The sequence below is a fragment of the Gouania willdenowi genome, chromosome 5 (genome assembly GCF_900634775.1).
Source record: "Gouania willdenowi chromosome 5, fGouWil2.1, whole genome shotgun sequence".
In the NCBI taxonomy this organism is placed as follows: domain Eukaryota; kingdom Metazoa; phylum Chordata; class Actinopteri; order Blenniiformes; family Gobiesocidae; genus Gouania; species Gouania willdenowi.
The window spans coordinates 20,608,340-20,624,949 of NC_041048.1; the positions used below are offsets into that span (position 1 = coordinate 20,608,340).

The following is a 16,610-nucleotide window of genomic DNA, read 5'->3' on the forward strand; positions in this document are numbered from 1 at the left end:
ACATTGTATAAATTAGTTCAAAATATTTGATTAAATAACCCAAAGGCAGCTCGATAAATTAAGTGAGTAGATTTGTTCTCTTCATCTGAAACAACTCTATTATGGTTTCTGCAAATGAGCATTAAAAGTGCTGAGTGAGAGTCAATGTAGATATCGGGAATTTAGCGGGACCACCATATTTGAATGACGCTTCAAAAGTTTAGCCAAATAAATCATCACAGCTCCCACTAGTTTGAAATCAATCTTGCACCAAAAGTTGCTATTCAAAATATCTTTATTAAGTAGAAAATGTTGTTTTTATAATTCTCAAAAAACAAAACAAACAAATGCAGTAGTGGCCTACTTCCCATACTGATATACTGATACAACTGTTTAGAAAATACATCTTGTTTATTCATAATGTAAACGATAAAATAGTATTTTTCACGACATTGTTTTCAAACATGTAATTACATTTAATGTAAAAATGCCCAAAATGAGAGCTTGTACTATAAACAAAAAAGAGATACTCTCTCTCTCTCTCACACACACACACACACACACACTCGCACATGCACACACACACGCACACACACTATTGTACACAAATGTTACATTTAGGCTTATTTTCTTGTATCTTTTATAGCTTTTTCTTCGTCAGATCCTTCATGATTGTAGCTGGAGGGAGGAGTATAAGTGTTCTTCATGTGTGTACAGCACTGGGCTTCAGGAAGATCCTGCTGTGCCAGTAGCCGGGGTTGTCAAACGACCTATCACCTACTACACGCTCCCCGACCCCAGTGAGCACATAGTCAGACTGATGTGGCCCTGCCCGCTGCACTCCTGCCTGCCTCTGCATGTTCTGGTACACCTCTGGATCTGCAGACAGAGGGGCAGCGAAGTAGTCCATGTCCTCATATTCATACAACTCCAATTGGTCCATCTCTTGTAACTTCAGCTCTCTTTGGTCTTGAAGAGCTTGCCGTAGCTTTGGCTGCCTGTTGGTGTAATGATGGTTACTGTCCTCCACATATTCATAATCATCCACCACATCTGTCTTCATTCGTCCTGATGCCGGAGGTGGAGGTGGTGGAGGAGGAGGAGGAGGGTCATGTGACGGCGGGCTCTCGTCTCTCTCCGTGCCTCTGATATCCATGTATTCATACTCTACTTCACCGGAACCCTGCTGCTCAGAGTCAGAGCTTTCCTTGCTCCTTGAAAGCCCTCCTCCGATGTCCACAGATAGTGCCGTGTCATATGAGTAGGCTGTTGTTTGGGAGGATAAGGAGCAAGTCCGTTTCTTTTTCGGCTTCAGCCAGTGATTGGCTTGCCTTGGTGAAACAGGTGCTGTATGGCGCTGCTTGTTCATGTACTTGTACTCGTCCTCATCTGGGTAGTCAAAGAGGCTTGAGGAATGAGATTTCCTCATTCTGAATGGAGGACCTTGCAATGGATGCAGCAAAGTTTCTGAGAAAGATCAGAGAAAAGTACAAGTTTGGGTAAATTACTACTTCAACATAATCTGTTGTTATCTTCAGAACAATAGGACGATGTTAGCTGGTGTTCTAGTGGGTACATCAAACGTATTGCAGTTCTCTTAAAAGACTTGGGCTGTGTCCCAATACCCATACCCTTGGTTGGGTGCTCCCGCTGAAGGGTGCAAGTGTGTAGACTGTCCCAATCGTATGAAGTGTGCTTTAGCTCCGCCCACTATGCCCCCTTCATGCAGACTTGTGCGAAGCGTGCATGCAAGCGGACTTCGATGAAGGGAATTACCCATAAGTCCTTTTGTCATGGGACGTTCCAATTAAAAAAAATAAATAAAATCGATGGCGGACAAACTTTGACAATAAACCCTGTTGGCAGCAAAAATGGCAAAAAAGTGTATGGTATCAATTATTTCAGTTCTGGAATATGTACGTATTATATTGAAATAAGTTTGGTAATACAAGGGCTTTGGTACATGTAGTTATGTTCCATATATTTCCCCAAATTCTTTGTAATCGTGAAAATATGAACTATACATGAAATGGCTGATTCATTTTAGAATCTTTCTTAGGAACAGATAAAATTGAATTTTATTATATTCATTTGAGGGCAGAAAATGACCAACTTTTCATAGGCCACTGAAATGATTCCACAGAAGGATATGAGTAAGTTATTTTAATGCATTTTTTTTGCATCGTTCTAACAACAAAAGCTAAAAAAAAATGTAATTTTAATTACTTTAAATATTTTGCCGTCACCATTGATGACGCCCTGACTCAGGTGGATGACGTAACCGCAAACTGTCCCAATTCTACTCTTTCAGCACACTTGTTCCCTTGCACACATTATATTCAAACTAGACGCACTTAAAACAAGTGCACCCTTGATGGAAGTCCGTAGGGCGTAGTGTGGATATTGGGACGCAGCCATAGTTGCAAGTGGTTGTCTCACCTCTCTCTGGAGTGCCTCCAGGAAGCACATATCCATTCTGGTCTTCTTCTTCTATCTCTGGTGAGGGAGTCTCTGAGGGGCCAGCGGACAGGCTGTCCCTCTGGGACACATAAGCGCTGTCCTCACGATGGCGTCTTCTACTCAGACTCCCTGCCAGAGAGAAGTCCTCATTCATCTCTTGGTCCAGGGCTGTTCCGCAACCTTCTGAGCTCTCAGACACCGTGCGGGCCGAGTTTAGTCGAGAGCGGGACTGCCATGTAGCCTTCAGAAAATAACAAAGCAGATTTTGTTACAGCTGACACTTGTATACATAAAAAGTATCTTAACGTCACAAATATTTATTTCTTTTACCTGTGCTGTACTGTCCACTCCCGGGGTCATAGGCAAGTATCCAGCTACGATTGATGGACTCACAACAGCCTTTACACAATACCAAAACAAAGGAAGGAAGAAAAAGAAAAATGACTTCTAGACTAAAACTTTAAATAAACAAGACTTTAAACGAGAAGAGTGTTGTATCTCTCACTCGTTGAGTGTCCATCCGAGGAAGGCGACTGAGACTCCTGGACAGATATTGTGAGTTTGGGGCGAGGTTGTCTATCCCACTATCCACCACATCATCCTCCAGATCGATATCTAGATCATCCAGATGATCTGCACTTCGCTGAGCAACCTCATCTATCACTGACTCTTGTTGGCAGCAGTCCTCCTTGCAGACAGAAGTGAAACATGGATTGTTAGCGGTCACAGTGCTTTCTTTTACTGAAGCTCTACATTCATTGTCATTGGAGGGCTTCTCTTACCTTGATTACCAGGTAGCGAGGTGGGTCTCTGGCCATTCGGGTGAATTCATTGGCCAGCTCCTTGAATGTTGGGCGAACATTTTCATCAATCATCCAACCTGAACGAGTTAAAAATGATTACAGTTTGCCTCTGATTTAGGGAACATGCAGCATCTAATCTTTCATCACTTTCAACCATGTAGGTTCATATTATGCAAGTAAACTACATTTAACTAACACCACATGAAGGAACAATCTTTGCATAACACTTATATTTGAGCCCTTAGTTGTTTGGTTCAGGTCTTTCCGTGACAAGTTTCTCCAATATTTTTCCTTTTTATTTTCTTACCAAACATCTTTGTGATTCAGACATTTTAAAAATAATTTTGTGTCACTTTCAAGTGTATCTGAATGAGTTGTTGGAGCAGCGTATGACTATAATTAAGATTACTCTCATTCATAAAGGATGTTAGATATATTTGGAATTAACCATATTATGCATTAAACCTTTTTTTAAAAAAAAGGCTTAAAAGAAGTAAATGGAGATTTTAGTCACAAGAATGCAAAAATAGTCTAATGGACATCAGCAAGGTCACACAGATGAAAGAGCCTATTAAGGGTGCACACACCAGCCCTCTTTACCTCGCTTAAAACACGCTAGGGTTAGATTCCCCACAAAGTCTGCTTAGTTTGCCCAAATGAGAACACCAAACCTCACTTAATGCAGACGAAGAACTCTGGACGATTGCAAAGTGTATAAATACAAGGGTAAAACGACTCATATGCAGATGTGGAGCCGTGAGGAGGAGCAGGCACGTGTAGATGTTTGTAGAAACTCACCGGAATAACAAGGTTTTTAAAATAATTATCTGATAGTAAGCAGATATTTTAAACCCAGAACTTATTTGGGTTTAATAATGGTTAACGCTTATGGAATCATTAGTCTAGTCTTATCTATGTAAGTAAACTTGCCTACATTGTCCTTTAATAAGCAGGAATATGCTAAAGAGGTTTATGTACTTTTATTTAGAATTACGAAAGGAGAATTTCAGGAGCACTCACATTTAACCATGACCATGTACACATCAATGGTACAAATCTGAGGCTGTGACAGACGCTCGCCCTTTTCCAGCAGATCAGGAACATCTTGTGGACATATCGATGCATACGGTTCTGCCCCATAAGACATCATCTCCCATATTGTCACACCTGAATAAAATGCAGGGAATGAACATGGCTACCACATGCCCTTTCACAACAATGGATAAATACATGTCGAGAACGTCATCATCAGGCAATCTGAATTATTTGAAGAGCTCACCATAACTCCAGACGTCACTTTGATGTGTGTTTCTGCGAAACAAGATACTCTCTAGAGACATCCACTTGATTGGCGTCTGTCAATCAAGCCAGAAGAAGGATTGTTAAAGTATTAAAATAAATTAAATGCATTATTGAGTCACCAACTCTAACTGACCTTGACCTCATTGTAAAAGTATTTCTTGTCATCGGGGTAGAGCAGATCTGCGATGCCGTAGTCTGAAATCTGTGCCATGAAATTATTATTCAGAAGCACGTTTCTGGCTGCCAGGTTTCTGTGGACCATCCTGTTGTCCTCCAGATAATTCATACCCTGACAGGACAAGGACATGTTAATCAAACAGCCAATGAGGTTTAACACCATATGTTTATATTTGTGTCTTTTCCTGGGACTTCATTAAAAACCTAAAAAAACCAACCTTTGCAATCTGAACACACCAGTTGAGCATCCTTTGTGGGCGGAGTTTGTTCTTGTTCTTTCTGACGTGTTCGAGGAGTGAGCCCTGGCTGCTGAGCTGGGTTATGAGCTGCAGACTTTCACCAGGACAGATCCCCAGTGTCCAGACGACGTTTATGTGGTTTAAGCTTCCGATGGACATCATGTGCTGCAGGTCAGAATGTGACAAATTTAATTATGTCATCAATGAAAGAAAAAAAGATTGAATGCCTTTAGCTTTAGAAATCCTCTCTGACAGATCTGGTCCTGGAGAGCCCCTATCCTGTGTCTGTTGCATCTTCTTTTTTAGAGGAACATGCACAGGAGTCAGCCTACCTGTCATCACCATAGGAACTTAATGAATTACTCGTTTAAGAGAAATAGTGTAAATGTCCCCCACTGACCCCCCCGCCCCATCACCACCTCCATAAAAACAATACTACCTGTAGCACTGGTATATACTGTATGTATATATATTTATCCTTTATCCATTATAGTTCTTTGCACCAACCACCAAGTTAAATTCTTTGTACTGTTTTTAAACTGTACTTTTCTGATTCTGATTGTAAAGGCCAGCTCATTATCAGGCTTTCGTGGAGAGCTGCACGATGACATCATCATTAGGTTCAGGTGTGTTAAAACAGAGAGACATCTAAAGCATGGTGGACACAGTGTCATTAATGTTGGCCTCATTTCTATCAGAATACATTTTTTTTCAGATGTCAAGTCAGTCACGGAATAGTAAAACTGAACATTTTATTCTAACACATCTACTGAAGGTGCTTGTTTACAAAGACCGGCAGTAATCTTACATTCCGCAGATCGACTGAAACCAAGTCTGTTACAAAAATGTCTCTTACCTATGATGTGCTTAAGGTGTGAGGATTACATACTGATATGACACATTAAATAATGCACTAATTAGAGTAACGTTCTCTTACGTCCGTCAGTTCACAGAAGTTCTGTCGTCCAGTCCGATCGTGTATTGTCTTTATGGCCACAGGAAGCTTCACGGTATCTCCTTCAGGAATCCAAATACCCTGTGAAAGATGGAGTGACAGGGATATACATAACTATTCATGTCGACTAAAATGAAGAACAGTATATCATTGGGATGGTGGAGTAACAGGTTACCTTATGGACGGATCCAAACACTCCATTACCCAGCAGCTTGAGCTTGCGCAGCTCGGAGGACTTCAGGATCCGAGTATGGACCTTGGAACCTTTCTCCTCAAGGGGCTCCAAGCTCTGAAGGGTTGCAACGTATGTGATTACCTTAAGTCCAAATGAAATATAACAACACACTCAAACCTAAATATACACATTCTGACGTACTTCTCCGCTCGCCATGTATCTTCTCATTGCTCGTTTGCGACGGATGGCCAGACCACGGCGGTACAAGATAGTCAGCACGAATACAGAGAAGGACACAAAGATCAGGGCGATGACCCCCAAAACAATGAAGGTGGTCGCTTGTCTAAAACAAAAAAGGTCATCCGTTAGCTCTGAATAGAACTTATGATATAAATGTACTTCCAGTACATCAGACTGAGTGCTTACCCTGAAAGGTAACGAGAAGAGCCTAAACAGTCGCTGATTTCTGGACCCGTGCATCTAAACACAAAACATCCAAAGGGTCAGCTTAGAGTAGCAAAAACCTGAGTTTGTGCCTGATCTCAGATTCAGTCCTTTTTGTTACCGTTGAGTGCAGTTGACGTGGCATGGTTCACAGTGGCCCTGCTTGTTGGGGTATTTAAAGATGACACCTTCCCCTCCCATCACACCATCAGGACAAGCAGACACACAATGTGGACCATCCTGGTGGCTAGCACATGCTACACACTGATCGGCACCCTGCAGAGGAAGAGAGGAAGGTGAGTCTTATAAACAACAGCACATATTATAGAAATAAAATAATATTTATAAATATAAACAATATAAAACGACCAAAATCCAATCACATCTTCAACCGGTGAGTGCTCTGCCATCTTTAACAAGTTTGTATAACTTAAGCCAATAATGAAAAAACAATAGGACATGACTAATGCAGCTTTCAAAATAAATCAATCAAAAATATTTTAAATGAAGCTAAAAAGTTTAATGGGTGGTAAAAAAATAAATAAAATAAAGACGAGTGACGACATCCACACCCTGCATCATGCTTGTTCCATCCATCCATCTAATTTCCAACCTGCTTGTTTGTTTTTTTTTTCATGGACACGGGGGTCTACTGGTGCCTATCTACAGCTTTTTTCGGGTGCTAGGTGGTGGTACACCCTGGACAGGGTGCCAGCCCATCGCAGGGCAACACACACAAACAGACAACCTCAAACGCTAAACTAGAGACTCCAACACCTCGCGGTCATGTTTTTCAGATTGTGGGAGGAAGTCAGAGTACCCGGAGAAAACCCACGCAAGCATGGGGAGAACATGCAAACTTCACACAGAAAGTATGTAACACATGCTGAAGCAATATTTAGCAGCAGCAATGTAACAAAGCCAAAGTTTGATTATTTCTATTATTTCCTTGACTATAATGTTGAGCATCGAGTTTAATGTAAAACAAAATGCAACAGAAAGGGAATCTTTCTACTGTCGCCACAATCTGCATCAATGTGGGAAAACCAAAACAAGAGGTGTATTGTATTTCTATTTAGTTTTTTACTCTAATCTTATTACTATTTGCTGCTGGCTCTGAGGGATTTTACATGTGGAACTTGTAAAATGAAGACGTTGAACTTTGAAAGTAAGGAAACCATACCGGTCCTTTACAGGTTAGCTTCCCTTCCTGGACTTTACACTCTGGGTGACAAGCCATGCACGCTCCTGACTCTGTCGCAAACTCCCTCCTCTCACTGCATTCAGAGAAAAAACACAAACATTAGAGAACATTAAAACACTCCCCATTCTTAATGTTTGTTATAATGCAAAGACTTACCCAGAAAAGAACATACAGTCTGGAACACACGTCCCTTCTCTGCTGTACTTCTTACAGGAAACGCACTGATTGGGCCCAGGACCCCAACATCCATTCGAGGAGCACAGAGAGTCGCATACGTGACCCTCTTCAACTGCACATACAGCAGGAACAGGAATGATCGCACAGTCACAGCTTAAACCATTTAAGGGCCCATGTTACGCTAAATTAGCTTTTCTGTGCTTTAAACAAGATAAAAGTTCTATTTGGGCTTCATACACATGCCCAAAGTGTTTTTTTCATTGATTCCCTCAATGGTTAGTTAGAGGGTGATTTGCTCCTTTCTAACTGCAGGGTGAGCCCAAACACCTCGCTCAAATTTGATGACACGTTCCCACTTTGATGACGAATCAGACGCGGCACTGAGCTGGAGAAGCCGCGCCTCCAGGAAGCTCTTTGCCATGATTGACATGAAAACAGACACACCCACGAAGGTGAGCATGTCAGCGTCCTTTGTGCAGTGCTATGTATGTATTTTCTACAGTCTATGTATGTACCTTTGAACACCCCGCCCCCACGCTCTGTCTCGAGTTTATAAAGCAGAATGAGCTCAGCTACGGAGTGGGAGGGAGGAGGACGGGCCATCCTCTGGCCCTACGTCACCGTGCGGGGAGGAGGAAGTCAGTCTCCCGTCTAAAGACACGCCCACTCATGAATATGCATAAGAAGGCCGCAAATCAGTCTGTTTGTGTAGAGTTGCTCAGAAAGTGACTTTTCAGAGGCTAAAACTCTGGAAAACAGGCGAGTTTGGGAAAATAAACCTCAAATACTATGTTTTTGATTTTCTTAGAAGAAATGGAGATGGGTGAAAAATAGCATGACATGGGACCTTTAATATTGACAACAAGCGACACTCACTGCACTCATTTAAGGGTCGGTTTTCCTTCACGTCGATGAACTTTTGGCGCTTCTGTGAACGAGCGCTGCTGCTGCTCAAAATCCGTGTCCAGTTGACTGTATGATGGTAGCACAGCTTCTTGTTTCCTGTGATGTAAACTCCACCATCGTTTATCTTCCTCAGGGAGCGCAAACCCAGGGAGTTCAGAGTTTGGATCTTCATCACCAGGAGAGCGTAACCTCTGAAACAAGAGGAACAAGGTTGAATTATATTGACCGTGTTTAACAGTAAAGTGATTAAAAGTTTAACTTGTACCCTGTAAGTTAAGTATAATGTTCATTGTGTTTGAAACCGACAGCCCCAAATTAGAGTTAAGATTATATTCTGACATAAGCAGTGACGCTACTGCTTTTTCTATGCAGGGTTTGTGAATTCAAGCTCGAATCTCTGATTTAAACACAGCAGTCTTTTGTAAAAAAAAAAAAATGTAGCACTCTACTGTCTTATTTTATTATTTTACTTATTTAATATATATATATATATATATATATATATATAGTCAATATGGCACACAGTTTGTTAGCCTGGCCCTGGACAAAAAGCATCCATCAGAGGAAGAGTCCATGGCTTTTCTGCCACAATAAACAGAATACAGTAGTTACGGTAGATCAAAGATGGGCAACTTTTATCACAGTGCAAACCAGAAAATGTGATTGTCTGATCTTAGGGACACATTATCACAACTCATGTCAGCATTTAAAATAAGTCCGGTCTGAACATTTAAACAGGAAAGAACAAAAGACTGTTTTTGGAGTCATTTTGTTCATTTTTCTGTCAGTTTGAGTGGTTTTGTTTGTTTTTAGTAATCGTTGCACATCCCTCAATGAGATAAAAAAAAAAAAAGATGAAATTGTGTTTTTATGTATTTTAAAGACATTGAATGCTTTTTAGTGTGATAGTTCTTCCTCAGTCAGGGATTAGGTGCTGATTTGGTTCCCGGGCCACTAGAGGGCCTCAGGGTGCTAATAAACGTCATATACACCTATAATAAACATGACACAGTTTGTAATAGGAAAGTCAGTAGGAGAAATGTACAATTACTTGTAGGTGACCTGTAAAGAAGAATGAAGTTGTTGCCTTTTATTGATTTTTTGTTTTTCTGTTATGAAATGTTTCATTTCGGAGTTTTTCTCCATTGCGATTCAATCCCGGATTTCATGCGCAATTGTTAAAAGTTGAACATAAAGATTAAAACCTCTGTAAACACAGATTTGATCTTTCAATTCACCCTTAAATCCCATTGAATCTGAAAGAGTTTTGCCCATCACCATCACAATCACACAATCCCTCCAAAATACCAAGAATCATTTCTGGAAACCATGCAAGCATTAAAAAGAGAGACGGAGACGTGAGCATGCGTAGTGTGAGCCCTACCTTTTAGAGCTCACTCCTCTGCAAAGTGTAAAAAGGAAAATTAACAAAACAATAAGGAGATACACTCAAACCAGTGAACGTAAACACATCGACTGCGGCATGTCGACACAAAACATGTCACATATCGACATGGACTTACTTGTAAAGAGTTCTGCCTTGAATTGTTTGGAGGTTAGAGAAGACTGACAGGTCGGTCATGTTTTCAGGCCACGACTGAATGCTGAGCATGTCTGTGAAACAGGAACAGATGACAGGGGCTTTCAACGGGGGACTTCAGTATGTCAACATTAAAAAAATAAAATAGAAACTCTCAAAAAAAGTAAACAAACCTGTGATTTCTCGCACCGTGTTGAAAATCTTCAGTTTTTCTGGATTGAGCGGTGGTATGTTGTTAAAAGGATCACTTTGAGGGGTGAAAGACACTACGTTAAAAGCGAATCATTGGATGATTGCACTGTTTGTGTTGTGCTGCGAGCAAGACTTTACCCTTCAATGCCTGTCACCAGGAAGTGCAGACTCCCCTTGATTTTGGTGCAGTTGATGAAGCTGTCAATGTTACTGGCATCCACAGTTTGTCTGTTCATACTGCCTGTGCCGAGGCAAGCTGGAGGGAAGCAGATGAAGAGAAGAGATCAAACTGAGAAGGTTTAAAACAACAGAAGTGACACATTTCCAACAGGGCTGTTGCTTTATAGGCAAATGTTAATAGCACCATCAATTTGGAATCGTGTTACAAACTACAGATTTTTCACAGTTATGACTAATATTTCCTAATGTGTGAGCCACATATTAGTTGAATGGAATTACAGACCCTTTCCAAAAAAATTGAATATCATGGAAAATGTGTTTAGTTTCCAATATTTCATTCAAAAAGTTAAACTTTCATAGATTATAGAATCAGGGCCCACAATTTAGACGATTTCAAGTATTTATTTGCCTTTCATTCGGGAATCAAGGTCCAAGGGTTTGGAGGAAGACGTGTGAGGAACAGAACCCAAGCTGTTTGAGTTCCAGTGTGAAATATGTACGGTCAGTCATGATTTGGGGTGCAATGTTCTGGTCTGTTCCTCACCCGTCCCCCTCCAAACCCTTGGACCTTGATTCCTCACTGAAAGGCACATTTTACTTTCATCAAAAGAGAGGACCTTGGACCACTGGCCAGCAGTCCAGTCCTTCTTCTCCTCTTTTTGTTCTGCAAAAACTGAAGTATATGATGATTTCTTCACAGTATTCTTAATTTTTGAATTCCTGTTTTTTGTGGGTTTTATGAGCTGGAAGCCCAAATTATGTAAAAATAAACAAATCAATACTTGAAATTGTTTAAATTGTGGGCCCTGAATCTATAATCTATGAAAGTTTAACTTTTTAAATGGAATTAAGAAAATTAAACAACTTTTCCATGATATTCTATTTTTTGGAAAGGGTCTGTACTTTGACATACTATAATAGTTAGAGAAGCGCTTCTACGAGCACAAACTTGCCTGTGCACAAGAGTAAAAAGAAAAAGAAAAGAACAGGTGGATCAAAACTAGCAAGATTAAGTCATTAAAGTGTCCTCTTCAGTACAATCTAATACAATGTTACAATATTAAAACCCAACCACATCGACACTACGAGTGTGACTCCTGCAACCTGAATTCAAGCCAGCTTCTCAAAGCAAGGAATTATTAAACGTTGAGAGATTTTATGTCCCTTCGATACAAACCTTTGGGACAGAGTCCTCCACAGGATTCACATCTCTTCACTCCATTTTTCTCCACATCCGTTTTACCCGAGGGGCAGTTACTCACACAAGAGCTTCCGTCCACCACGAAGTTTGCTGTTAATAAAGATTTCGAGGTGAATGTAATGAAATGTGGTCACCTGCGTTGCGTAACACAAGCACATCGATGACAATGTATATGCCAGTTTGTGGGAGCACTCACTGGGACACTGGGCCACACAAATTGTGCCGTACTGGTACTTGGTGTTGGGGTTCGGCTCCATCTTATAGGCTTGTTTGTTGTAGATGAGTGCCTGAGGGCACTGAGGCATGCAAGAGCCCGAGTCATTGAAGTTCCGACAGGCCTGTAAAATATGTATATATTTTTTAAAAACCCATTGAAACCACAAAGGATGGATGTTTTTGATTAGCTTCTGACACACAGAGGTAATAACAGGCCACTGCAATGATCAAAGCACTGATTTGCACCCACAATACTCTCCATGTGAATGTGCTACTGATCATTTTTACCATAGCTTTTGTCAACTCCTCATCCTCAAATGACTAAAAACCAGACCACGACCAAATGCAAGCAGATGCAGTTGTACAAAATTAGGATTAAATGCAAGTTTAAAAAAAAAAAAGAAATAAAATTAAAAGAAATAGAATCTACTTCAATGTTTAAAGTGGCACGGGGAGAACTTGCAAACTTCACACAGGAATAACTCAGTGTCTTGTCTTCACCCTCTTAATTAAGAATTGGTTTCTTGGAAATTTTGTTTGAAAAATGAGTTTTAACATATCAGTTTTAACACATACCATAGGCTGATACAATTACCAGTGTACTGTAATTCTTCCAGTGATGAACACCAGAGGAATTACAAGAATTCGTTTGTTGGCATTTGTATTTATGTCCTATGACAGGTCAACATGTAATATTGTTTTGATGCCACCGACTCACAAAGCAGTCTGTGTCTAGGGGTCCAGTACAGCCTCCAGCGCATTCATTGTGACAGCAGTCGCTGGGGTTTCTGCCAAAGCATCGTCCACTACACTGAGGGGCGCACACGGTCTTTGTCACTGTAAAGAGTTCAGAGAGTCTGTGAATGAGTCTCACAACGACTGACCAACCTGTGATATATGTAGCTAGATGAATGTTGAGTCAATTGAATTGGTGTATAAAGATTGTATTTAAAGTCTGATGTCACTCACAGATCTGGCACCTGTCTTCTCCTGGACCCCAACAGGGCACCTCTCCACAAGCTTCATTGCAGGGCTCTGAGGAAAAAGACCCTCATCAGCATCTTTGCTATTTTAAAGCAGATTATCACAAACATTTGAATTAAAGATAGGGATTGTCATTTTGGTTTCTGTCTGAACTTCATCCTTCTGTTTTAATCACCTCTTTAGAGAGAGAGAGTTCACACATACAAGAAGAAGAACTAAATTTGGGATTACACACCTCTGCCATGAACCTGTAGTAATAAAATACTATGAGGTGAATGATGTTATTTCTTCAAATTCCTCTGGTTTTGTTTTTATAGATTTAGGTGAAAGTAAGGAACAAACACCACAACACAAAATAAATGATAAAAAGGCACAAAAAAAAAAGAAACTTTTAATATCAAGTCAAGTCACATAAATGACTCCATGAATACATGAAACAATAACTAAAATACACAAAATCTAAGTAATAATAGACAAAACTACAACAAAACTTACAAAAAGACAAAAAACACACAAAACAGACAAAATTACATCAAAATCACATAAAACCCCCACCAAGAAACACTACAGAATGAGAACAAATCTACAACAAACACACAAACACACACACACACACACACACACAAATAAAAAAAAATACCTCAAATTACAGCAAATACTGAGGTAAAATAAAACACACAACATGATACAAACAATTCACAAAACTGCAAAATTACAAATAAAACATACAGTACATGGCCCCAAAAAACACAAAATGAGAATAAAACTGTAACAAAACTCTGAAAATGACACCAAAAGATATACAAAACCACCACAAAACACACAAATGTACATTACAAATACAAAAAAACAACACAAAAAACACAAAATAAAGACGAATGACGACCCTCATGACATGAAAAAATGCCAACAAAATGAACAAAAATATACATAAAAATCCACAAAACTACAACATAAATGCATGAAATGATGCCTGTGTGGTGCAGACAGAAACACTAATATGATGTTAGTGCAAATCCTTCTCAATCTTTTGTGCAATGTAAACATTTTTAAGGCTCTCAACATGACATTCTTGACCTTTAACCAGATGTCGTTGACAGAGCTGCTGCACTATCAATGCCTCAGTGTGTCATAGGAGACTTTGTAATACTCTGAACTAGGGACGTCCCAATACAACGTTTTTATTTCCGATATGATACCGATATTGCAGCCTTGCGTATTGGCTGATTAGCGATATTGATCCGATATCAGCATGAATCATACATACTTTTTTTTTTTTTTTCCTCTCTCTCTCTTTTTTCTTTAATATTAAAATAATAATTAGATATTTTGTAGTGTGGAATGTTGGGCTTGATCAAGTGATGTTACTCAGAGAACAATAGCAACAGTAGGTATGAGAAAAACTGACCATTTTATTATTAAACAATTGGTTACATACATTTTAATCTACAATATAATATCTACAGTATTCTACAATTGAATAAAATAAATGAAAAAATGAATTGGAAAAAAAACAACACCCCTACTCTGAAGTACTTCACTGAGGAACTTTCTGTCAGAGATGATACAGTATTTGCTTCTAAAACAGAGATCTGAATCCATTCATGCTTTGCACTCACTTTCTGGCCCGTTGTCCTCGATCTTTATGTCAGACGCCCCATTTTTCACAATGTCGAGCCAGTTCACCTGTGGAGCGTAGCTCAGGTACTTGTTCTGGATGATTTTGACTCCTCCCTCCAGTATCTCTGTTAATAGTAAATATGCATGTAATGGGGCAATAATGAAAGAAACAAGCCTGGACAGGCCCGTGACTCGTCCTATCAAGCTCGGCCATTCACTGTTTACTACTCCGCATGCATCTCACAGGGTAATGAGCTCGTGTTCGACTGGCAGTTGAGCCGTTGGTACATTCCTGGGACTTCACATCACTGCATATTGCCACTCAATGACGACCAGCATTTGTGAAGGTGCGGTTGCAGTGTGTGGGTGTGGGAGTGCCAACAGTCGGGTAACTGAAGTGTCACATGTAACCGTACAGAGCTTATCTACTGTGGTGCAGCCACCCACACGTCTCCTGGTGTAGCCTATACCTGTGAGGTGTGTCAGGCCCAGCTCCTGGAGCCCATGCTGCCCGTCTTTCTGGTAGTTGACCATCACAGCCAAGGCGTAGCGCTCCTCATACAGAGTGGTGCCTCTGATCACCCTCAGGTGGTCAAGTGGGAGACGGCTGAACTCGTTTAAAGCAAAGAGGATGTATCCCGTCACCTCTTTGATGGACTGCATGGAATAAAGATATATAAATAAATAAATTTAATTTATAACAGGCTAAACATGACACAAGAACGTACAATAGCTCTATATCCTTTAGAATCGATCACATTGAAACAACAAATACCTGGTGGAACACAATGGCACAACCAATGTTTACCAGCATCGTAACTGATGTACAGTAATAAAGCTATCAAATATTTTTTCATTAATTTAACTTGACTAAGGAACCAATCATATTCACTCTAGTTTACATAACATAACATAATTTAAACACAGGTATGAACAATCACTCGTGGTGAAATGGACAGCTGAATGTGTGTTAGAAGTATTCATGCATGCACAGTAAATACCAGATAATAACACCTGCACAATATCCACAGTGCATGAATATTAGAGGTCGAACGATATATCGGGCCAATATATGGACTTTTTTCAACATCGGCCATCGGCCAATTTTTTTTAAATTTTTTACTTTTTTATTTAGCACTTTAGAGTATTCATGAAAGGCAAAAATAAAGAACATAAATAACATCCATTCGGAAGTATGAATATACAACAACAAAAAAGCAATAATAATGATAATATGTGCATGGGAGAGGTAGAAGCCAATAGGCTTACAAATAAAAAGCTGATAAAATAGGATAAGGATCTAATATAATAGTGCCTGATCAAATATCTTTATCCTATTATATCCTTAATAGGATAAGTATTTGCATGTTACTTGTAAACGGGTATATTTAAAGTTCAATAAATGTTAAGAGTTCTATTGGTGTATTTAATTTAATTTCTAATATATACATTTATATCATATGAGTGTTTCAATTGTCTTTCATAATCAATGTGCTTTAAAAAAAAGTATATCGGCCTCAAATATCGGCTTCCAAAATCAACTTTAGATATCTGTATGGGCTGAATTAAAAAAAAAAAAAAAAAATGGGTATCTGTATCGGCTTTTGAAAATTACATATCGGTCGACATCTAATAAATATGCTTGTTGGAGTCTCTGTGTGTTTAATCCTGATGCTGCTCATACCCAAAGTCAGCAAAGTTAGTCAGTACCCAAAGTGGTGATCCAGGATAAGTGAGTATATAAAGGGTGTGTGTGTTTCTGTAATATATTTTTGGAGTCACGTCAAGTCAATTTGTCATTATTTTGTGTATTTTTGACGAAATATTGTGTGCTTTGGTTCTTTAATGTGTTATTA

General features: G+C 39.6%; 1 protein-coding gene across 1 annotated transcript in view; it reads right to left on the bottom strand.

The window, feature by feature from the left end:
• Positions 1 to 371: 371 nt before the first annotated feature.
• Positions 372 to 16,610, bottom strand: part of erbb3a (erb-b2 receptor tyrosine kinase 3a) — a 28,227-nt gene continuing 11,988 nt past the window's right edge. The window contains exons 3-29 of the mRNA XM_028446438.1: positions 15,225 to 15,411; positions 14,754 to 14,879; positions 13,120 to 13,185; positions 12,869 to 12,987; positions 12,131 to 12,272; positions 11,911 to 12,024; positions 10,692 to 10,809; positions 10,535 to 10,608; positions 10,345 to 10,435; positions 10,206 to 10,223; positions 8,792 to 9,012; positions 7,895 to 8,027; positions 7,718 to 7,811; positions 6,656 to 6,810; positions 6,517 to 6,570; positions 6,292 to 6,433; positions 6,091 to 6,204; positions 5,898 to 5,996; positions 4,940 to 5,125; positions 4,678 to 4,833; positions 4,522 to 4,597; positions 4,263 to 4,409; positions 3,222 to 3,319; positions 2,945 to 3,127; positions 2,770 to 2,838; positions 2,419 to 2,680; positions 372 to 1,446 (exon numbers count right to left, since the gene is read on the bottom strand). Coding sequence (XP_028302239.1) covers positions 683 to 1,446; positions 2,419 to 2,680; positions 2,770 to 2,838; positions 2,945 to 3,127; positions 3,222 to 3,319; positions 4,263 to 4,409; positions 4,522 to 4,597; positions 4,678 to 4,833; positions 4,940 to 5,125; positions 5,898 to 5,996; positions 6,091 to 6,204; positions 6,292 to 6,433; positions 6,517 to 6,570; positions 6,656 to 6,810; positions 7,718 to 7,811; positions 7,895 to 8,027; positions 8,792 to 9,012; positions 10,206 to 10,223; positions 10,345 to 10,435; positions 10,535 to 10,608; positions 10,692 to 10,809; positions 11,911 to 12,024; positions 12,131 to 12,272; positions 12,869 to 12,987; positions 13,120 to 13,185; positions 14,754 to 14,879; positions 15,225 to 15,411 — 4,008 coding nt within the window. The 3' untranslated portion in view covers positions 372 to 682. The remainder of the gene's footprint in view (positions 1,447 to 2,418; positions 2,681 to 2,769; positions 2,839 to 2,944; positions 3,128 to 3,221; positions 3,320 to 4,262; positions 4,410 to 4,521; positions 4,598 to 4,677; positions 4,834 to 4,939; positions 5,126 to 5,897; positions 5,997 to 6,090; positions 6,205 to 6,291; positions 6,434 to 6,516; positions 6,571 to 6,655; positions 6,811 to 7,717; positions 7,812 to 7,894; positions 8,028 to 8,791; positions 9,013 to 10,205; positions 10,224 to 10,344; positions 10,436 to 10,534; positions 10,609 to 10,691; positions 10,810 to 11,910; positions 12,025 to 12,130; positions 12,273 to 12,868; positions 12,988 to 13,119; positions 13,186 to 14,753; positions 14,880 to 15,224; positions 15,412 to 16,610) is intronic.